This window comes from Mus musculus, chromosome 7, assembly GCF_000001635.26.
Source record: "Mus musculus strain C57BL/6J chromosome 7, GRCm38.p6 C57BL/6J".
Lineage (NCBI taxonomy): Eukaryota > Metazoa > Chordata > Mammalia > Rodentia > Muridae > Mus > Mus musculus.
The window spans coordinates 27,729,547-27,753,720 of record NC_000073.6 but is presented as its reverse complement, the minus strand read 5'-3'; the positions used below and the strand labels follow the sequence as shown (position 1 = coordinate 27,753,720).

The following is a 24,174-nucleotide window of genomic DNA, read 5'->3' as shown; positions in this document are numbered from 1 at the left end:
AAAATACTCAGCAAGACAAAAGGTTGTAAATTTATTGCTTATTCAACAACTGACATTGTACAAACACATGGATCCATCTTTCCACATGACCACACAGTATCCTGTAACATGCATGTGATGAGTTCATCTGTGCTTCCATGTAACACAAGCATGAGATAGACTATCAGTATCTTGCAGGATGACAAATGTCTTCCAGTTGTTGGGGTTTGTTTTGTTTTGTTTGGCTGGGTTATTTTTGTTGTTGGTGGTGGTGTGATACACACACACACACACACACACACACACACACACACCTACATATACAGGGGAGAGAAGCATTGTATAAGTGCTGTAACTCAAGAGAACCCTGTTTAATACAGGTGGAAACAATAATATGCTCAATATATACCCATTACTGAATTTTCTACTAGACAAGGCTTTTTCACCATGATGAAGTTGACTCAGAGCAATCCCTCTTAAAAGGATCATACACATGACGCTATCATTCAAGATAGGCACTAACAAAATGAGGGAATTTTCAAGATGGCACCATAATATCTTTAGAATCCTTTAAAATACCAAATACAAATGATTAGAGAAACCTAAGTGGAAAAAAAATCAAAAATTTATGCTCTTGAAAGATTTTTCTCTTTTGACACTAAAGGGAGCTAAAGTGCCAACAAAAACAAGGTTCCAGCCAAAATCTTAGTTTCTGATTGCACTGAATAGTTTTAATTTTTTACTGAGTATTGTACCAGTTAAACCAAACACGTTGAATTATGATAGCATTATGCTATTCATTAAGTTGATTTCAATTTTTATTCATATTGGACCCAGGATTAAAGTCTCCATATCTATAAATATATATTAGACTTTTTAGGGGGCCTCTGACAGCTACCATCTGACCTAATGTGGTAGCTGCCACCTTAGTGTTTCTGGACACGCTGGCAACAAAACATGCCATCTACAATGTGTTCTTACCTCAAATGTTTCAACTGAACCTAACTTCTCTTGGATAGAAGACACAGGCTAAAGGGCAGGAATGCAGCCGGGTGACTTAAGTTCATGCTTACCCCACACAAGACCCTGGGTTCAATCAACTCTGAAATGTTAATAAAGGCAAGAGGAAGGCCAAATCTGCATTAGATTCTTCTTAGGATGCACACATTTGTAAAAATGACACTTTAGAAACCAATGACAGATTTCTGAAAGTTATAATTCTGAATCATTTCCTTAAGAGTAAGGATGGATCTGTGGTATAAATGATATGCCATCTTGGCTGATATCATAAGGGATAAAATGTCAGTCATATCTACAACTTTTTTTTTGAGAAAGGATCTCTACACAATCAAAGTTGGACTTAAAATCACAACTTAAAGTCCAACTTGATCCTTCTGCATAAGCTTTCCTAGAACTGGGTTTTAGGAATGCACTACCACACTCAAGATTCTAAAACATATTCTTTTTTTTTTTAAATATATTTATTTTTTATATGTAAGTACACTGTAGCTGTCTTCAGACACTCCAGAAGAGGGCATCAGATTTCGTTACAGATGGTTGTGAGCCACCATGTGGTTGCTGGGATTTGAACTCAGGACCTTTGGAAGAGCAGTCGGCGCTCTTAACCACTGAGCCATCTCTCCAGCCCCTAAAACATATTCTTAACACTACAGTCCCCAAACCCATATATACAGAAAAACAAGGTTAACATGGTAAACTAACAGGTTTTTTTTGTTTGGTTGGTTGGTTTCCCGAGACAGGGTTTCTCTGTGTAGCCCTGACTGTCCTGGAACTCACTCTGTAGACCAGGCTGGCCTCGAACTCAGAAATCCACCTGCCTCTACCTCCCGAGTGCTGGGATTAAAGTGTGCCACCACTGCCCAGCAAACTAACAGTTTTTAATTCAGGTGATGAAACACAAGTGTGTTTTTGACTCTTCTTTTACATATGTATGAAGATTTTCTCACATGTATTTTTACACCTGGCTTCAAATTGGGCTATTTTTGTTCATGTTTATGGAGAGTCCACCAGAGAAAATGGAGCCAGACACAATTATAGCCAACTGAAAGTCTTTATTCCAGTTGGCTGGGACTACACTCATTTATTCGGGATCCATATACACTCACAAGCATTTACAGCAAGGGGCTATTAAAAACAAGAACCACATTCTGATATCTTGCTCAGCAGCTACAGGGGGAGCATTTGCCCAAGCAGGCAGTTTAACAGAAGCCAGGGTAAGCAGTTAAGTGGAAGGGGAAAGTTTGCACAGGCAGGCAGTCTAAGAGAAGCCAAAATAAAATAGCAGGAGCATCCTGACCGCTGGCTCACAGACTAGAGGTGGGTAAATCTCCAAGAATCTCCTCCATCTAAAATCAAATTCTAGTCAAACCTAAAATGGTCTCAGCAGCATGAGATGGAGGGGACTGCACTGTCCTGCTGAGTCACAAATGCATTTTATCTTAATGTTTGGGCAGAGAACATAAATTACAGGATTTTAGCTTTTGAAAGTTAAATGTGTTTATCCCCGTTTAAAAGTACTTATTCACCAACAGCTAGTTTATAGACATCTCTGCACGAAAGCTAAAGAAACGGATTGAGAATAAAAATGCTTTCATGTACCTGTTCATCTATTAGATTTTACCCAGAAGGAAATATTTAGAATTTAATACTGGAGGGCTGCATGAGGCTTTTCTAAACTATCTACGACACAGCTTGTCTTTCATATCCGTTACAGTAACGCCCGTGAGAGCACCAACACTGTAGAAGCTACTTCACAGAACATACCAAATACTCTCAAGGATTCTCTATCCATTATGACCCCGTTTCCACACATCCGCCTGGTACCGTGCTCACCATGAACTATGCAGAAAGAAAGCAAACATCCAGTGTAATAGCACAGGAGCCATGGGATGTAATTGGTGGCAAGGTGCCTCGAATAATAATAGTCTCAATAACTGTTCTTCCTAAGTGAGCTGAATTGTGTTTGGTGAATTAAGCTTATGCAATTAACAGTAGTATTAAAGATGAGCTAACTTAGGAGCATGAAGGCTACAATATCTCTTTCTGTCCTTCTCAACAGTATTTTCTGTGAACAGAATTCCCACTCTCATTCTCTAAGGATTTTTTGGTTCACAAGTATATGAACACTCAGATGTTGGTTAAATCCTATGATAGATTAAAGTTCTTCCCAGACTCCTTTCAGTCCCAGTTTGTTAATGACTTCTTTGATGTTCAGTAAAATTTCCATAAAGTCTTATCCGTCTTCCTTTTCTCATGCTGTATAAGCTCACCATTTAACAATAAAATTTTTTTCACATCCTTATGGTTTCAGACCTATATGGACTCCTTCATGAGTTTTCAGAATGAATTCTATAAATGTTTACACACTCCTTGCATAGTGTTTCACGACAGCATGGATACTTTTATGCTGAAGGCCTGAGCTTCAGTTGCGGGTCTTTCCACATTCTTTACAGTGATGGGGTTTCAGACCAATATGAATTCTTTGATGTACACTGAAGGCTGAACTTAATCTAAACTTTCTCACAATTTTCATATCAACAGTGCTTCAGACCAGTATGAATTCTCTGATATACAGGTAGCTTAGAATTACTGAAGGCTTTCCACATTCCTTATAAGCATTGTAAGGCTTCTTCTTCATAATATTAAGTTTAGCATGTCAAACCACCTTTGATTTTCAACTGAAGGTCTTCCCACATTCTTACGGTTTCTCAAGATTGTGAATACTCTGATGTACTTTAAGGTCTCGACCATAAGTAAAGTACTTCCCACATTCACTACATTCATAAGGGTTCTTGCCAGTATGAATTCTAAAGTGTCCAAGAAATTGGTAATGATACTGAAAGGCTTCTCCACACTCCTTACACTGAAAGGGCTTCTCACCAGTGTGGATCCTTTCATGAATTCTAAGGCCTGTACTACGAACAAAGCCCTTTCCACATTCCTTGCACTGAAATGGCTTCACATCATAATGAATTCTCTGATGTTGAGTGAGTTGGTACGGGAGTCTGAAGGCTGACCCACACTGCTCACATTCATATGATTTCTTTCCATTATGAATCGTCTGGTGCCGTGTGAGCTGAGCCAGAACAGTGAAGGCCTTTCCACAGTCCTTACACTCAAAGGGTCTCTCATCAGAATGAATTTTCTCATGTTGCATGAGGTTTGAGCGACGATTGAAGGCTCTTCCACACGCATTACATTTATATGGTTTCACACCACTGTGAATAATCCTATGTTCCACAAGGCTGGAGACACGCTTAAACGACTTCCCACATTCTTTACATTCAAAAGGTGTCTGACCTGTATGACTGGTTTTATGGTTATTAAGCTGGCTGGAAAAATGAAAAGCCTTTCCACATTCTTTACATTCAAAGGGCTTCTCATCACTATGAAATCTCTGATGTCGAATGAGATGTATATTTAGTCTAAAGACCTTCCCACAGTCCTTACACTCAAAGGGTTTCTTTCCAGTGTGAATACTCTGATGTTCAGTAAAATTTGATCGTCGACGAAAGAATTTCCCACAATCCTTGCACTGATAGGGTTTCACATCAGTGTGAATTCTCTGATGTTCACTGAGCTGGTACTTACGTCTGAAGGCTGACTCACACAGCTTACACTTGAAAGGCTTCTCATCGGTGTGAGTTTTCTGATGCTCAGAAAGGTATAGATGAAGCCTAAAAGCCTTGCCACATATATTACACTCAAAGGGTTTCTCATTGGTGTGAGTATCGTAGTGTCGTAAGAGGTAAGAGCCATTACTAAATATCTTACCACACTGCTTACATTCAAACGATTTGTCTTCAGTGTGAATGTTCTCGTGCCGAGTAAGCTGAGCCAGCACAGTGAAGGCCTTTCCACACACCTTACAATGAAAAGGTCTGTCCTCAGAATGAATTTTCTGATGTTGCAGGAGGTTTGAGCGACGATTAAAGGCTTTCCCACACACATTACATTTATACGGTTTCATACCAGCATGAATAGTCCTATGCTGAAAAAGGGTAGAGATGCGGTTGAAGGACTTCCCACACTCCTCACATTCAAATGGTTTTAAACCTGTATGAATATTTTTATGGTACTGAAGCAGGGTAGGAAGATGAAAAGACTTTCCACATATATTACACTCAAAAGGTCTCTCATCACTGTGAGACTTCTGATGTCTTGAAAGCATCTGAGGGAGTCTGAAGGTCTTCCCACAGTCCTTACATTCATAGGGCTTCTCTCCAGTGTGAATACTCTCATGCTGATGAAGGTTTGACTTACAACCAAAGCACTTCCCACAGTCTTTACATTTATACGGTTTTTCTTTATTGTGAGCAAGAGTCTTGCTAGTGTAAGTAGACATTTCTTTCTTGTTAGTAATATTTCGATTAGCATCTCCTTCTTGATAATTCTGTGGCTCCTTGATTACACTATAGCCAGGGCCATTACTAACACTGACGCCCTGGACGTCCGAAGTTTTACTTAATTGCTGTATGGTTTGTTTGGGTAACTTTTTATTATAAACATGATTCTTTGGAGATCTATTTTCAGCTTCAAAACCTGTCTCCAAACCTGAAAGGAGAAAGCAAGAATACTTTATTTTCCTGTAATACAAATTCCTGTACATACAAATTCCATTAAACGAATGACCAGACTGAAGTATTTTCGGAGAAGCTGAATAGGAACAAGGAGAGCAGCAAAAAGGGAAGTTTACATAAGACAATAAAACAATTTGGGAATGGGAAGTCATGTTTGCTTAATGGGATTATAATGAACTAAACTGTAATAATCTTAAGTGCTTCTTTGCATACTACAAGAAATCCATACAAGTTAGTGAAGGTTTCTGAACCAGATCATGGAGAATAAAATATCTATACCACATAAATATATAACTGTCACACCCTTCAGTGAAGTTTTTTTTGAACCTGTGGGGACATGACAGCTGGTCCTAACCTGATGGCATTGATTTTGTTGCCTGTCCAGCAATGAACTGCTTTATCCCAGTAATAGGAGTGGTCAGAACTGAATAATAATGTATACAGGTCTTCTGTGATGGCTATGGAAACTTAATATGGAACCAGGATTCCCTTAATGACTAATAACCTTTTGCTCTGGAAGAGCATACAAACCATACAGCAAAAGGTGATCCTAGTAGCCTGCAAATGAATAAGAATAGGATAATGGGCTGTGAGGTGTTAACACTGCCTGTGCATCTGTAAAACCTGCTTATCTCTTCAAAAATAAAAATAAAAAAAAAAAAAAAAGAAAGGAAGGAAGGAAGGAAGGAAGGAAGAAGAAACAACAAAACCAAAAGACAAAAAGAACTCGTTGATGTCTGTAAGAATGTTTTATTCCACAGCAGAAAAGAAGGAACAACTGAGGGAAGTCAAACAGCTGCCCAGATGTGGACTGATGAAGAGTTATAATGCCCACCTTCCTGATGAGTAAGACCCCACCTTACCACCTCTTCCACTGGACACACTCTCTGGCTCTTAGGCTGTCTTCCTTCTGCTAGCAGTACAAATAAATTCATTTAATCTAACTTTGAATTCAGTCAGTCTTTAGCCTTTCACGGTAGATTCAAATGCCATAACAAACAAAATGAAGAGAAAAAAACTATTCAACATGAATATAAAATATCTGTCATTCTTTAAGAAAACTGGCCTGGTTTTGGATTTTATTTTACTTTATTTTTGGTTTTTCTAGTCAGGGTTCCTTTGTACAGCCTGAGCTGTCCCAAAACTTGCTTTGTAGACCAGAGTGGCCTCAAATACTGGGATTAAAAGCACACTCCACCAATTCCTGGCCTGGACTTGGAATTCTTAAAAAGGAAAGAGGTAGAAATCTGTGGTAATGGTACACAATTGTGATACTAACGACAAGGAGCCAGAGGTGACTGGGTCATGGATTCCAGGCTAGCTTGCACTAGATAGTGAGACTCATGTCTAAGAAAAACAAAAACAAGCTAAAAAGGAAATAGAAAGAAACAGGAGAGAATCCATTGGACTTTTGAAGAAGACTAGGGCTATCCAGCCAGGGAAGCAGGCAGGCCGACTGCAGCTCTTTACCTACCCTCCACTCCTCCAAATGCAGTTCCTTAGCTCTGCAGCGACTACTCAGGCCTGCCATTCACCCATGCCCTCATCACTAGTCTGTCACACGATGCACACCTCCAAACTGCCTTCTCTCTTCTCACTGCTTTCTCCCAGCCCCCAACTCCAACAGACATTCCCTGGAAGGGTGAAGGACACTCTGCCTGGTGAAAGAGGGAGGCTAACTGCAGATCCTCACCTCTCCCTCGGGTCCTCCAGACCCAATCCCCACACTCATCCCCAGCTCTGCAGCAGACCCACTGCTGTAGCCTCTCCCCACTCTCTACCCCCATCCCCGGAGCACTAAGCAGACCCTAGAGCAAGACCTGCTTTCCTCCCTACTGTGCACCCCCTCAAACCACCCACCTATCCCACTCCATCCCTAAGTATCAGCTCCCAATACTGAGAAACAGATTTTACTTAGAACCCCGTGGCCACACCTATCAGGATCCCACAAGAACTTTTTACTGGGCAACACATAGTCACCACACTCTCCTAAGAACCTACAGAAACCAAGGAACAAAACACCCACCCAACAACAACAAGACCAGACGTCAGCACCTAAACTGTCCCAAATCCAAGTGCCTATTTGTCAGTGTAAAAGCACAGGAACAGTGTGTGTGCACTAGAGCTCAGCAACCGCCCCACAGCAGGCCCTGAGTACTGCAACCCAGCTGAAGCACAAAGAAGGCACATGAAATTAGTCACTATACATATGGTAGAGGTTATCAAAGAGGAAATAAAATCCTTAGAGAAATCTATGAAAATATAAACAAACTATGAAAGAAAACAAAATACTTCAAGAACTCAAAGTGGAAATATATCAAAAAAAAAAAAAGAGGGAAATCTGAAAATGAAAAATTTAAGAGAAATGGAACCTCAAACAGGAACTCAGAGGCAAGCCTCATAACAGAATATGAGATCGAAAAGAGAGTCTCAAGCATGGAAGACCGTAGGAGAAATGGACACCTTCATGAAAGAAAATATTAATGCTAAAACATTCCAGCACACGCACACGCACACACACATACAAATCCAGAAAATCTGCGGTGTAATGACCAAATCTAAGAATAAGAATAAAAGAAGATCAAAGGCACAGAAAATGTTTTCAACAAAAATCATAGTAGAAAATTCCCCTAAAGAAAGAGATGACTAGACTATCAAGGTACAAGAAGCATACAGAACATCAAATATACTGGAATGTAAAAGAAAATCTGCCCCCAACCACCAGCACATAATAATCAAAACACTAAATATACAGGCCAGAGAATAGTAAAACCTGCAAAGGAAACAAACCAAGTAATACATAAAGAAAAACCTATTAGAATAACATCTGGCTTCTCAATAGAGACTCTGAAAGCCAGAAGAGATTTGACAGAGACTAAAGATACCAGCCTAAACCACTATAATCTGCAAAACTTTCAATCACCAGAGATGAAGAAAATAAGCCATACTATGATAAAACCAACTTTAAACAACACCCATCTACAAATCTAGCTCTAAAGAAAGCACTAGAAGGAAAACCCCAACCTAAAGAGATTAGCCATGCCCAAGAAAATGCAAGGAATAGTCCCAGCCCGGCAAACCGAAAGAGGGGAAACACACACACACCACCACCACAAAATAACAGATATCAACAAACACATTTATTTCTCTCAACATCAGTGGCCTCAATTCTCCAGTAAAAAGACACAAACTAACAGAATGAATGAAAAAACAAGATCCATTTTTTTTTTTTTTTTTGCCATATCTAAGAAGTACACCTTAACATTAACAATAAGGTAATTGCCGGGCATGGTGGCGCACGCCTTTAGTCCCAGCACTTGGGGAGGCAGAGGCAGGTGGATTTCTGAGTTCGAGGCCAGCCTGGTCTACAAAGTGAGTTCCAGGACAGCCAGGGCTACATAGAGAAACCGTGCCTCAAAAACAAACAAACAAACAAACAAACCAAGAAAATCAGTGTGAAATCAAAACCTAAGTCAAAGGAAAAGGCAAAGAAAGACAATACAAAAGAAGAAAAATTAGAGGTGAAAGAAAGACCTAACAGGAGACATTGCAGTAATCTGAATAGGAATCGCCTCCCACAGACTTGGATGTTTGAATGCTGGTCAGAGGCCTTGGCACTTGTTGAAGAAGTGTCAATGGGTGTCGGCTTTGAGGTCTCAGAAGCCCAAGCCAGGCCTAGAGGCTCACCAGTTTTCTTCCTGCTGCCTTTGAATCAAGATGTAGAACTCTCAGTTCCTCCAGCCCCACGTCTGCCTGCACACCACCATGCTTCCTGCCATGGTAATAACGGCCCAAACGTCTAAACTGTAAACCAGCCTCACTTAAATGCTTTCCTTTATAAGAGTTGCCAAGGTCATGGTATCTCTTCCTGGCAATAAAACTCTAATTAATAGAGAAGTTGTAACCAGGCACTGTATTGCTATGATAGGCCAGACCAAGTTTTTGTTTAGAGAAATGTGGATCTTGGGACTTGAGATTAGAAAAAGCAGCTGAGGGGCTGGGGAGATGGCTCAGCAGTTAAGAGCTTGGAATGCTCTTCCAGAGGTCCTGAGGTCAATTCCCAGCAACCACATGGTGGGTCAAAATCATCTGTAATGGGATCGGATGCTCTCTTCTGGTGTGTCTGAAGACAGCTATGCTGTACTCATAGAAATAAAATAAATAAGTTTTTTAAAAAAGAAAGAAAAGGGAGGGAGGGAGGCAGGGAGGGAGGGACGGAGGAAGAGAGAGAAAGAGAGAGAAAGAGAGAGAGAGAGAGAGAGAGAGAGAGAGAGAAAGACAGACAGACAGACAGACAGATGGTTGAATGCTTTAAGTGGAACTTAATGGACCATCCTAGCAGGAACATGGGAGTCAGTGGTTCTGAGGGTAATTTGAAATGTTGAGGGCCAACCCAAAAGGTTTCAGAGGAGACTTTTAGTATGTATCCTAGAGACTGGTCTCGAGATATTTTCATGAAGAATGTGTCTTTGCTCTTGTCTGAAAAAATATTCCTGAAGCTAAAATATGTTTTGGATTAATGGCAATGGAAGAGGAAATCTCAAAAGAGCCTCATATTGCCTGCCATGTGGTTATTAATGCTCACATTTATGCTGATCTCTAATGACAAGGAGCCACCTGAACAAGGGAAAACAGAAAATGTACAGTTCAAGGAGAAAAGGGACACCAGGAAGTGGAGTGGAGCTTAATCCTCAGTTCAAGGAGATAAAGAAAACAAGGAAAAGTCTGATGTTAGAGGGAATAAAGGGAATGGCGGCCTCGGGACAAGATATTACTCAGCTGAGCCTCCACCAGGTAAAAAGGAATTAAAGGAATGCTCAGAGCTAGAAGTGGTGGTGCACACCTGTAATTCCAGCACTTCAGAGGCAGAGGTAGGCAAATCTCCGATTTCAAAAGCAGCCTGGTCTACAGAGAGAGTTCCAGGACCGCCAAGCTTAGACAATGAAGAAAACCACTGAAAACAAAAACAGCTAATGAGATGTAACTGAATGAATGAGGACGCGTTTGTTCCAGCCGCAGCAAGCAGGAGAACTTGGCAGCTTCGGCTACTTGGTTCTGGCTTTAGAGTCAAGGATAGAAAGGGTTATGGGATCTCCCTCCACAACTAAAGAAAGCCACGGAGGCCAGACATGTGTCACTGGTGTCCCTGCATGGAGGCCTAGAGAAGCCACTGTGTGAAGCTGTGGAGGCGAAGCTTGGCTTGCCTTTGGAAGCTCCAAAATGTTGGAGATGCCGGAGCAGTGGGAAACCTGTCAAGGAGATCCGATAACAGAGAGTGTAACCAGACCAAGAGAAGGAAATGTGTTGCAGTCAACGAAGACGAAGAGTTGGAGAGCTGAACACAGTGCTTTGACATCAGATTTTCTGTCTTTCTTTGGTCCAGTATTTCCTTACAATGCTCCTTTTTGGAACCATAGTGTATATATATCCTGTGACATTATATGTTGAAAGTATGTGATCTGCTTTTTGATTTTGATTTTACAAGGGATTAGCATTAGATTGCATAAATCTCAGAAGAGACTTCAAACTTCAGACATCTAAGCAAGTCTGAGACTGTTAGGGCTATGGGGAATTTTGAAGTTAGACTGAATGCATTATGACAAGGCTGGCTACAAGAGTGGAGGGGTGGGGTGGTAGGGAAAGGAGTGGAATGTGGTGGTGTAAAAGGGAAAGGTCCCATAGGCTGATATGTTCCAATGCTTGGTCATGGAAGTGGCACCATTAGGTACGGCCTTGGAGGAGGAGAAGTGCCAATGGGGCGGGCTTTGAGATAGCAGAAGCTCAAGCCAGGCCTATGGCTCATCAGTTCTCTTCCTGAAGCCTGCAGATCAAGATGTAGAACTCTCAGCTCCATCTCCAGCACCATCTACCTAAGCACTCACCTTGTTTCCCACAATGATGACAATGGACTAAATCTCAAAACTCTAAGCCAGCACCAATTAAATATTTCCCTTTATAATACCTGCCATGGTCATGGTGTCTCTTCACAGTACTAAAGCCCTATCTAAGACAGATGAAAAGGAAACCCAGAGAATTATAAGGATGTACCTTAAGAGCCTGTACTCTACAAAATTGGAAAATTAAAAGGAAGTCATAATTTTTGTGACACATACCACTTACCAGAGTTAAATCAAGAGAAGCAATTTAAATAAAGCTGTAACTCCTACAGAAATACAATCAATAATTCAAGGTCTCCTGCCCATCCCCCCAAAAAAGTCCTTGTTTTAACACACAATTCTACCAGACTTCCAAGGAAGAGTTCATACCAATACTCCTCAAACTATTCCTCAACAGAGAAACAGAAGGACATCACTCAACTCTGTTCTCGAGGCAACAGGCATCTAAATACTCACGCAACATAAAGACCCGACAAAGAGAGCTATATATCATTTCCCTGATGAACTTAAATACAAAAGTTTTCAACAAAATACTTGCAAACTAAATACAAGAACACATGAAAGAGATGGTCCACCATGATCAAGAAGAGATGCAAGGATGGTGTGTATCAATATGTGTGTATCTATAAATGGATTCAACACATAAATTGATAAATGCAATCCACCATATAAACAAACTTAAAGACATGAGCCACAGAATCAACTCATTAAGTGTGGGAAAGACCAACTTATAACATTTAACACCACTTCCTGATAAAAGTTCTGCAGTGATTAGGGATCCCAGGGACACACACCAGCATAACAAAGGTAGCATCCTGCAAGGCCATAGCCAGCATCAATTTAAATAGAGAGAAGTTGAAAGCAGTTCCATTAAAATCTGGAACAGGACAAGGTTGCCTACTCTATCCATACTTATTCACACACATAATCAATAATAAAATACTTTTAAAAATTATAGAAAGAGGGCGCCTGCTCCACGGGAAGAAAATAAGAACTTAAAGTGACTCGTGAAACAGAAGCCCATCTGATAGTTTCTCTGTGACTCTGACTTCCTTTGAGGCCTCAGGCTTGTTTCCCACAGGCCCTGGGGCTTTGAAGAAAGTTTGCCACATCTTGTGCCACCTCTGTGGAGCCTCTCTGACCACATCTGTGCCTGACAGGGCTGCAGGCTCACCTCACTCTTACTTACCTTGGCTCGGCCTGCCTGTTTCTTTCTTCACAGCCATCCAGGGCTCTTTCTCCTGCTCTAGTAAGACGATCAGATCTGGCTTGGGAATGCAACGTCCCACTTAAAAGAAAGAAAGAAATGAATCATAGTATAGACTGTTAGCTATTCTGAGACTCGGTATCTCAAATTATGCCAGAATATCATAGAATATGATACATAAACCAGGCTGCCCTTGAACTGACTTGATCTGCCTGCCTTTGCCTCCCCATATGCTGGAATTAGAGGTGTGTGCCACCATGCCCTGCCATACATTCTTAAAAGTACAGACTGACTCATTATAAAGGTCTATACAGCTTGGCATGGTGCATCAGCCTACAAGCACAGGAGGTGGGAGGATGAGCCAGCCAGGTCTGGACTCCACAAGATCCTTGTCTCAAAAAACAGAGAAAAAATTCTAAGAGCTAAAATAACACTGCAGAAAGACTTCAAGAGAGGAGGAAAAGCAACCTGGGTAAGTAAGAAACCAGATGCTTCAGGAAAAGGTTTCAATCTTCAAATGGAGAGAGGAAAGTATGACTGAGTGGTGAGAACATGGATCTGTAGGCTATACTGCCTAGTGTAGACCTCGGCGCTGCAGCTCACTAATAGTGACATTCATTTAGGTGAGACCTGTAAGATTCTATGCCCATTTTTCATATCTACGAATTGGGCATGGTGGATACACTTGAAATCACTGTGCCTGAGGAGTGGAAGCAGGCAGATGAGCAGTGCAATGCTGCCTTTAGTTTCATAGCAAGTTCAAAGCCACCCTGCATTACATAAGACCTGGTCATTCTAAAACCAAATATCGGTAATAATAGTAACGACAATGCTGGGCCGTGGTGGTGTGTGCCTCTGCCCTCAGCACCAATGCTGGGCTGCGGTGGCACGCTCCTTTAACCTCAGCACTTCGGGAGGAAGAAGCAGACAGATCTCTTTGTGCTACAAATTAAAACCCAGTGTAGACAATAATAATAATAACTTAGAGTGACTTATTATCTATTGGATAGGGTTGATGCTAAGATTACATACTATATTCAAATACTTTGCACAGTCTGACCTATAGTAACACAAAAATGATTATTTTTATTTTTATTTCCATTTATTTATTTAGTAACCTCGGGGATGAAATCAGGGCCTTGAACATGCTGGGGAAGTGTTCTGCAACTGAGCTACATCCTGAGCCATAAAACCTGTTTTCACGACTATCACTGACTCTTTCACACTAGTACTTCACTCTTACAGATTAGCTTAATGAAACTGACAAAGTCACAGCCTGAAACTTCCACTAAAAGCAGGTGAAAAGTACTCATTTAGGGAAATAGAATATGTCCAGTTCTGGTTTTAAAATTAATTCTATTCATATCTTTTATTAGTTGTGTATGTATGCTCGTACAACGTATATATGTGTCCATGAGGGTATGTGTAGGTATGTGCAGGCATGCATGTATGAACAGGGCAGGGACCAGTGTTTGGTGTCTTCATTGACTGCTTTCTACTTCTGGATCTTAGGCAGGGTCTCTCAGTGAACCTAGAGCTCACTGAGAGAGCCAACAAGGGGTGGGCAAGCAGGTGCTTTGTGAAGTCCTATTTCAACCCAGCAGATCTCATACTGTTCCATTGGTATGGAGAAGGAGCTCAGCTCGCTCAGTCTACTGATTAAAGTGTATTTGTGTGCATGTGAGGATCTGCCTGCATGTATGACTGAGCACCACACAGATGTCCGTGGAATCCACACAAGGGCATCCCATCTGCTGGAACCGGAGTTAGAGACGGTTTTCAGAAATCTTGTGGTGGTGAAATATTGAGGTTTTGTTTACTACTATGTACTGTAATGCTAAATTCTATACCCAAATGTCACTCAAAGGTCTGGGCCTATGAGAGGCTTCTCTTGTTTATAAGCTTTTGTAGTACCAACCTTGTTCCTTGACTTAAAACTATCCATTAAAGAAAACTGGGTACAGTCAATACTGGAGGGATGAGAGGTAGGTGGGCTTGGAGTGACCTGATTAGAGGAAGGGGAGGGGGGGAGTGGAGGAAGAAGCCACCATGAGGGGAGAGGAACTATGAGCACACGAACAGGAGAAATAGCAAGTATCTGGGGTTACACCACTGGGGAGTAGCCAGGCCTGCGATTAGAAGAGAAAATTAGGGGTGACCCCCAGTAATTGTCAAAGCCAAATAAAATAACCATAGACTAAGTCTCGTTTATTTGTAAGCTAGTAACGGATTAGCTTAAATTGTTTGTACTACAGTGGAAATTGAACCCACTGTAGCAATCAGTTCTCTTAATCACCAAGTTATCTCTCTAGCACGCAATTATATTTATTGATATATTTACTTACTTATTTCATTTAGATAAGTTTGTTTTGTTTGAAACAGGGAACTCAGCATGTAGACTAGGCTAGCCTGGAACTCACTGTGTATCTGAGTGACCTGGAGCTCACAGCAATCTTCTCACATCAGCTGTCTGGGTGAAGGAATGGCAGGCATGGGACACCAAACCCAACTTCAATTAAACATTAAAAGACAGCCATGACTTTTAATTCACATGAAGAAAGCCCACAGTGTAGAGGAAACATCCCCCATTCATGGGGCACAGGCTTACCCACTGCGACCAGGTTGCTGTAGGTCTCCAACATTATGTTCCTGTATAAGACCTTCTGAGTAGCATCCAGGCAGGCCCACTCCTCCTGAGAGAAGTCAACAGCCACATCCCTAAATGTCACTGACCCCTGAAAGAGCAAACACAAGGAGAGTGAAACTGGGGAAGCTTTCAAGATGGAAACCAGAAGGGAAAGGACTCAGCGTGGGAAGGAAGCCATAAGGAAATGCTCAAGGCACCTGACTGCACGAGCCCCCCATAAACGACGACTGTGCCCACCTACATAGCCAATACCTGTGCTTCTCCACTCCACCCACTTCCCTCAGGCTATACCCACAGAAGGGACATGTCACCTGGGGTCAGGGTAAAACACATAAGGAATGCTGTGAGTCCTTGAGTTTATCATACTATCACATGATGTCATTAAGATTTGTTGTCATGAGAATTATTTTTGGTCAGGCATTGGTGACATACACCTTTAATCTCAGAGCTTAGAGTCAAGAGCAGGTAGAACCTCTCTGAGCTCCAGGACAGTCTGGTCTACAGAGCTAGTTCCAAGCACCCAGGGCTACATGGAAAAAAAATCTGTCTCAAAAAAACAAAAAAATGCCGGGCATGGTGGCGCATGCCTTTAATCCCAGCACTTGGGAGGCAGAGGCAGGCAGATTTCTGAGTTCGAGGCCAGCCTGGTCTACAGAGTGAGTTCCAGGACGGCCAGGGCTACACAGAGAAACCCTGTCTCGAAAAAAACAAACAAAACAAAAACAAAAACAAAAAAGATCAACAAAACAACAATCAACAAAAAGAACAACAAAAAAGCCAATTATTTTTGTAAGCTATGTAAGAGTTCATATTGTTTGTATATTAGTTTTAATTTTTCTTCCTACTTTAAAAAAAAAATTCTTTCCAGATGATAGTATTTGTCAGGCCTTCCCTAACTCTAGAGACTGCAATCCCCTCTCTATCACAGCCTGGATGACCCTTCCCTCTGACACCTGAACTCTCTCCCTCCTAAAGCCTCCTCGAGCAGGTCACCTCATCACACACCCACAGGGGACATTCATCCACACAAACTGTGTCATCAGTCTGACAACACAGCAGATGCCAATCAGGTTTCCCAGGGCAGTCGATGAGACCATCCCCTCAAAGCTCTGAAGCCCCCAAGGCCCCTGTTTCCCTGTGGGACTGTCACCTCCACTGCAGGGACAGTCCTCCCTGAGCACAGACCAAGCAGAGAGCACACGTGGAGGAACGCATTCAAAGTCAACCGCAGTGCCAGCTGGGAAGAGGCACAGACAGGAAGTGCTCAGACCTGCCAGCCCTCACTGGAAAGGGGCAGATTGGGCTGGGGGATTCCGGATCCTTGGGAAGCTTCAAGAGGGAAAGAGGGCAGGAGTCACCTAACCTGAAGTCACCCTATGTCCAAGAGAGAAAAACAACTTACACAGACCATGTGTTGAGAACTAGAGTTGGCCATTCTTCTTCAGGCTTCCTCCCCTGGGGGACAAAAAGAAAGCCATTCACTGCATTGTGACTTGATGTCCCCAGGCTGACTTCTGTCACTGTGATGTCATCGACTACACTTATTTCTCAAGCCTCCCCACTCACTCTCTCCCCTCCCACCGCTCACAGCCTCCCACACACAAATTGGAAGCACACAGGAGTCTACACAAAGCCAATCCCCCCCTAACCCAGACAACCCACGGCCAAGGGGGCAGTGTGGGAGTGCAGGGCACAAACATGTCTGCCTTGAACTCCTCCAGAAGAGGCCAGCAGAAGGGATCCATCTTCCACCCTGAGCTCCAGCTCACCCTGCACCTGGGCCGCTCCTCCTACTGTGCGCAGAGCTCAGATCTTCACACTGGAACCCCACCTATCAAGGCTCACAGGGGCTCACAGCATCCAGGCGGCCCCTCCTGTGTAAACTCAGGGCTGAAGCACAGCGAGGCTGGAGGGGCTGCAGCTGTGATGCTCAGGCAGCGTCCAGCATTCTGTGCCCACTGTTAGTGAATGGGACTGTGCACCATGGACCACTCTCCTGAGAACCTTCCCTCATCTATGATAACGCTTACGTCATCTCAATTAAGCCATGATCCTTTATGGAGATAATTAGCTGTAAAACATCCTGTCACAGGAGGTGAGTTTGATATGTTTCCCTCTTTCCATATTATGAGATATTTTGCACAAAATTATTTTAAATTCTTTAGGGGTGTCCTAGGTCTTTTGATCTTAGAGCTGGGTTTCTCAACCTCAGCCTGGCTGACACAACTGTTCTGTCTTGGGCTGTGTGAGGACCATCTTGTGCTCTGTGCTACTCAGCAGCACTGACCCTCTACTCTCAAGCTCTGGGCCGCACACACAACCCTCAGACCTCCCTAAGATGCTGCACCAGGGAGCAGTCATCACCAAATGGGGACCCAGTGCTCCAGCCAACAGGTCTAAGCCTTGGTGCAATCCACTGTGGGGTTGTTTGTTTAGTTCTATTTTTGAAACAGAATCTTGTGTGTATCAGGCTGGCCCTGAACTCCACAGCAGCCATGCATCTCCATGCCCAATCTCAATACACATCTAATAATCTTATGAAATTTTACATTTTATATTCCCACAGTATTCACACACAAATTTTCCTTCTATCTTTATCCTTCCTTCCCTTTGTGTACACTAGGCTAGCCAGCCTGCCAGAGATTCTCTTGTCTCCACCCCCATCTTCCCATAAGAGGGCTGGGACTGCGCAGTTCGGTGCCTGCAAGAAGTGCACCTCTTTGTGTTCTGAGTCGTATGGGTGGAGTTATCAAAGAAAAGAGACACTGCAGGATGAATTTAGCCTTCTCAGCAGCAGCGAGTCAGCCTCCCAAGGACTGAATGCTGCCAGCTTCCTTGAAGCTCTTTATTGTCACACAACGGCACTTTGAGCAGGTCAATTTCTGAATATCAGAGTATCTGATGAGTTGTCTTGAAAGACTTATCCCTAAGCAACATTCAGCCATGAGACTTCCTGGTTTGTCAGGAATGTCTTGAAACTACGTTATGAAAAGATTCTAAGACTGCCAAAAGAACAAGCCCATAAAATGTCAGAAAAAAAAATCACTGAGAAAAGGCTACTTTAAAGCCTAGGCGCTGTCAGTCACTGGAACTCATGCTGACACGATGGCTCTGCTACCGTTCCCCTTCTGTTTAAGCTACATTTCTTTACGTTAAGGGTTTTTTTTATGCATCCTCACAATAAATACAGCTTTTTCTCTACCATTTGGTTTCCCAACCTTAAACAAGTAAGCCAAAGTACATTTACAGCCAGTAAAGTTACTGCGGCAAAAACAAGTATACAATTGGCTAGAGCAAGAGAGCTGTTAAAATGGTGTAGAGGGTTAAATGAGCCTAAAATACCTGAGACTTTCCACAACATCTATTCCTGTCACATCCGGTAACCCTTTTGAGAAAGTTTCCTCATTTTTTTTAAAGATTTATTTATTTATTTATTTATTTATTATATGTAAGTACACTGTCGCTGTCTTCAGACACACCAGAAGAGGGCGTCAGATCATTACGGATGGTTGTGAGCCATCATGTGGTTGTTGGGATTTGAACTCCGGACCTTCAGAAGAGCTAAGAGCTGCCGGGTGCTCTTACCCACTCAACTGAGCCATCTCACCAGCCCTCCTCATTTCTTACTGTCAATCATAAATCATTTGAGAAGAAATAGGATAACTCAAGCCATCTCCCTGCCCACATTTTGATAGTTAGTCTGTGACCTTGTGACACTTATAACTGCCAATGCTTCATAAAGTTTGTGATCCCAAAGACCATTGCTAACAGTACAGGAAGTCCTGCTGGATATGGTGGCTGAGGTCTATAATTCTAGCTCTGGGGAGGCAGAGACAGGGAGCTTGTTCAAAGTCCTCAGCCAACCTGGTCTACATGAGCTCCAAGGCAGCATCTATAATCAGAAGAGCTGGCAAAAAGTCAATATTAACGTTCATGAGAATGACACTAGACCTTCAGTCACTCCACATGCAAAAGTCAACCCAAAACAGATTAAAATTTACGAACTGACACCACTAGGAAGAAACATACAGGGAAGCCTCCAGGACAGTGGACATATTGGGCATTACTCTAAAAACACAAGCAACAGAAGCAAAATGGACAAATACGACCATTTGTATCAAACTAAAAACCTTTACACCACCAAGGAAACAATCAACATGGTACCAGGATAATCTAGAGACCGGGAGGGAATAACTGCAAACTGCATCGGACTAGGAGGGGACAGCTAAACTCCTGCACAGCAGCTTCATCAGGAATGCAGACAACTCAGTGACTGGGAAACTTCCTCGTTAAGGAACAGGCAAGCTGGAAATAGACACTTACCCAAACAGAACATCAATATGGCCTATTAATAGTTATATGAAAAATTAGCATCAGAATGAGAGTCATTAAAATCACAAAGAGAGGCCACCTCAAGCCCATTAAGAGTGTCAGTTACAGCAGCCCAGAGACTTAGCAAAGAGGTTTGTTTAGAGTGCTTGTTGCTCTTGCAGAGGCTAGGGTTCCCAGCACCCACATGGTGGTTCACAACCAGTTCTAACTCCAATTTCAAGGGATTTGACACACTCTTCGGATCACCTACACGACCAGGTATGCACAAGGAGCCATAGGTTATGTAGGCACAACACTCAGGAAGAGAGAGAGAGAGAGAGAGAGAGAGAATAATGAATATGAATCTTTTTAAAAACACTGACCATTATCAGAAAACAAAACATAATGTAGAGAATATAGAAGAAAAAGAACATCATGGAGGAAATGTAACTTCACAGTCATTGCAGAAAACAATGTGGCAGATTTTCAATTACAAACAGACCTCACACTGATCCATGGATCCCACGGCTGAGGGGAATACACACAAAGGAAATAACATCAGTATCTGCAAGAGACATTTACACTCCCACCGCTCTTCCAGCATCATTTCCATAGCAGTGATACGCGACCTCACCAGCAGACGAATGGACCAAGCACATGGAGGATGGGGCTCACGCACAGTGAATCATTTACTACAATATGGATGCACACATGCAATACGCTAAAGAGGAAGGCAAGCACGGGGGATGGGGATGGCTCAGGGGCTGAGAGCCGCTATGGCTTTTGCAGAGGACAGAGTTCAGTCTCCTGACAGCTACAGTGCCTGGAACCCAAGCTGCAGGGAAGCCTATAGCTCTGGTTTCCGGGGGGGGGGGGCACCTGTGGTCATGGACACATAACCCAACATACGTAACTTTGAAGACAAATACTTCATCTTTAAACAATGACAGATACCCATGGTCTCAGTCATGTAGAATCTGAAGCTGTTTTCTCCTAGGAACAGCAAGATGCTGGTTGGTGGGGTTTGAGTGGCGGAGGCGTCAAGAGTGGGAGACGCAGATCCATAAGGGAGAGAGATGGGAGGATGATGATCAAGGGCTACAGAATTCCAGCTACCGGACAGAAGCTCAGAGATGTGTCATGAAACATGGACTTCGATGGATGGTTTTGAAAAGACAGAGAGGGTGGACATTAAGTGTACTCACTCCAAAAATGTGAGTTAGATTAAGTCATCCCAAAGGACATAAATACGGTACAGATTTACACAATACAAACAGTTCGTCGCAACATTTGGAAAAACACTCTGCTCTATGGTATATTCACCTTCCTTGTTTTTGAAATAGGTTCTCACTGTGTAGGCCAGCTGGCCTGAAACGTGTTATGGGGATCAAGCTGCTACAGAATTCACATTGCCCTTCCTGCTTCTTTCTGCCTCGTTGTACCCCACAAAGCCTAGCTTTTCTGTTTGAGTGGCTTTCTTAAACATCCACCAGCAATCGCATTGTTTCTCACACTCCCTTGTCCTGCAGAACACTGAGTGGAATGAACCCAAGATGGCCTCACAGAGCAACAACTAAAGCACACCAGGCCCTTAGGATATGGCGGCACTGCACTAACAGGCTTCACCACAGGCATCCTAAGGTTCCTGACAGGCCTGGAGAGCCTGAGGGGACAGAACCAAGACTCCAACCCAGATGGAGGGGAGGGGAGGGGAGGGGGAGAGAGCCTACCACTTTCCCAATCTCAAAATCTACTAGAAAACAAAAACCTCCACTCTTCCGCTGCTTTGAAATGAAGACCTGTAAGAAGATCTAAGGCCATCTGACGTGTGACACCATCCAAATAGAAATCGATTTAGCACATCGGAGTTTGAAAGCCCTTTTGTTAACCTCTGTCGGTTCCTATCTATAACATGGTCGGTGAGGTGGGGGGAGTGATTGTAGACAGAAGATGTCAAGGGTCATTGAAACGATAATGTGAATACTAACTGGAAAGGGGAGGGACAATGTAAGGGACACAATGATGGCGGTATCAATTTACACGTTCCTTCTTCATTTACTGACAATTCCATATTCTAAACATAAAACCCTCATTTCTCGCACAGAGAGAAAGCGCAAACTCGCCCTTGAGCCTTCGGTGGGTAGCAACAACGATCTCACGCTCCTCCAGCCCTCCTTTTGAATAATGGCCTGCGCAGGGAGCCTGAGTAAGCCTAGATTACATCTGAGTAAGCCTAGATTACATTTGAGAGCATCCCCAGTGAGCATTTCCCCTCTCTTCCCTCGACACTCACACGGCTAGAGCTCTGAGAAAAGGCCAGTAGGCCACCCTCGGAGGCACTTTCGGCCTCAAATGCTCGTCACAAAGCTCAATCTGAACCACAGGGAAAGCTTCCCTTCAGACTCCGCCCCTCACCTCTCCTCAGTGAAGCTTGGTCCTCTGCTGGTGGCCGCGAGAGAAAGCGACAAGCACGGTGATAATGCAAATAGCTCAAGGTGCGTACGCAGAGACGCGCGCGCGCACACACAGCACCGTCCCTAAACACTCACACACGCATCAACATCCATCCACCCCACCGTCCACACCCACACCCGGACTCCCGGCCTTACTCTGCAGAGACCGAAGACACAAAGCAATTCCCTACTCAGACCAGAAAGACCCGACCGTCCGCTATAGCGCCGCCAGGGCACCGGAAGTTGCTTTACTTCCGCCGCGGTAGCCCCTGGGAAATGTAGTGCCGAGTGCTCAACTCGATGAAGCCTAGCGGTCTGTAGTTCAGAGAGATCACTGCACACAACTTAGGCCAGGCCATCTGAGAGCTATGCCAGTGGTTTGTGGGAGACGTCGTGTTCTGTCTCCCAGACCCCCCACCCCACCCCCGGACAGAATAGGAAGCGTGATCAAATCCGGATATAACTGGCGTGGTTACACTTTGCACCAAGAGGGATTCCACCTGCTGTGCTCTAGTAGGGACTATGGTAGATTGGAAGACACTGAACTAAAGAATTGGTTGGTTTTAAACGTGGTAGTTTATATCAGCGATTTCAGACAGCCAGATGTTCAGAGAGTCAGTGTCCCTGTTATCTAGATAGGAAAACGTGAGTGAGGACTAGTTGGATAAATATCAACAGAACTGCGCCCATTTTGAAAGGTGAATGACTAGCATGTGGAAGTATCTAAACAACCACCGACGTATGTAAACAACCACCGACGTATGCCTTGTTTATGTAGGGAAAACGTACTTAGTGTAACATGACATTGAAAGATCCTGACAGAATGTAAAAGGTCACACAAGCCCTGAAATTGGCAAGATAGATGTCACTGTTAGCAGAACTAGCTTCACTGATTTAGAAAAATAGAGGTGCACAATGCTCTGGCCACTCCTTGAACCCGTGTGTCTGCCAATGTTTTGACCGTTCCTTGAACCCATGTGTGTGCCCACTGATGAAGCCCATTGCCAGGTGTTTGTGATATTGGTTGCTGAAAAAGAGTCAGAAAATCTCCCCAGCAACAACAGCCCGGCCAATCTAGAGTTCCTACACCTGCACCAGACTCTTCCCTTGGACCCCTCCCATACCCATTTCTTGAGAATAAACATTGTTTAGATCTGGAAATCCCCTACTTCCCCCTTCTCCTTCCCCCCCTGAGGGCCTATAAAAACTGGGACCTCTTTCCCCTTGGGGTCGACTCCTCTACCCCTGCGTGGGATATGAGTCGTCCCCAGAGCTCTGGCTTTCCCCGAATAAAGCCTCATGTGGTTTGCATCAAGCTTGGTCTCTTGTGAGTTCTTGGGTGTCCGCTATTGTCCTGAGGCCTGAGCAAGGGGCTCCTCTCGGAGTCTTTCAACATGAGCTTTCAAAACCACATTTATTTATTATTTATATTTACACATATTTTTCCAGAACATGAGAGAAAACTAGTGTCAAGGTTAATGATAATCCTATTAGGACCACTAAACATATTAGACGCTTTGTAAATGATCTAAACGCCTACAGTATAGACAGATTAGATTTGAAATAAGTCAGTCTCAACCAGATGTTAACTACAGAAAATACGTTGATAAATACTCTAGCTGATTAAAAGTGACCATCCTCAGGCGGGCAGTGGTGGCACATGCCTTTAATACCAGATTTCTAAGAGTTCAAGGCCAGCCTGGTCTACAGAACCAGCAGTCTCTACACGAAGAAACCTTGTAACAAAAGACAAACAAAACAAAGTGACCATCCTCACAATAGTCAAAAGAAGAATTAGATTGATTTTAAAGTTGAGGCAGATTGGGGGACAAAGAACATTGCCATTGATGACAAAGTAGCAATTCATCAAATGAAGTTCAGTTTGTTTTGTTTTGTTTTGTTTTGTTTTCAAGACAGTTTCTCTGTGTAACAGCTCTGGCCATCCAGGAACTCACTTTGTAGACCACATTGGTTCATAATGGTTTGTGTGGCAAACCAAAAGACCTACAGTTTGTCCTGCCTGCAGAATGTTCTGGGACTAATAAGTGGAAACTTATGGTTTCTTTGAAAAATCAGTTGT

The 24,174-nt window shown here is 43.1% G+C and overlaps 1 protein-coding gene across 2 annotated transcripts; it reads right to left on the bottom strand.

Moving 5' to 3' along the window:
• Positions 1-2,031: 2,031 nt before the first annotated feature.
• Positions 2,032-22,312, bottom strand: Zfp60 (zinc finger protein 60). 2 transcript variants are annotated; one of them, NM_009560.2, is made up of 5 exons: positions 22,057-22,312; positions 16,733-16,785; positions 15,292-15,418; positions 12,666-12,764; positions 2,032-5,553 (listed from the first exon to the last, which is right to left on the bottom strand). In NM_009560.2, exons 2-5 carry the CDS (start codon positions 16,763-16,765, stop codon positions 3,698-3,700), a joined length of 2,115 nt encoding a protein of 704 aa, NP_033586.2. In that variant the 5' UTR covers positions 16,766-16,785; positions 22,057-22,312; the 3' UTR covers positions 2,032-3,697. The 2 variants fall into 2 exon arrangements, with proteins under 2 accessions (NP_033586.2, NP_083807.2); NM_029531.2 differs by having other exon boundaries at positions 22,251-22,312.
• Positions 22,313-24,174: the final 1,862 nt, after the last annotated feature.

Coding starts and splice junctions, on each gene's coding strand:
- Zfp60 (NM_009560.2), bottom strand. CDS start 16,765: ATGGCCAACTCTAGTTCTCAACACATGGTCTGT. Junction 15,419..16,732: donor GTTCTCAACACATGGTCTGT/GTAAGTTGTTTT, acceptor TTGCTCTTTCAG/GGGTCAGTGACATTTAGGGA. Junction 5,554..12,665: donor AACAGGCAGGCCGAGCCAAG/GTAAGTAAGAGT, acceptor TTCTCCTTTCAG/GTTTGGAGACAGGTTTTGAA.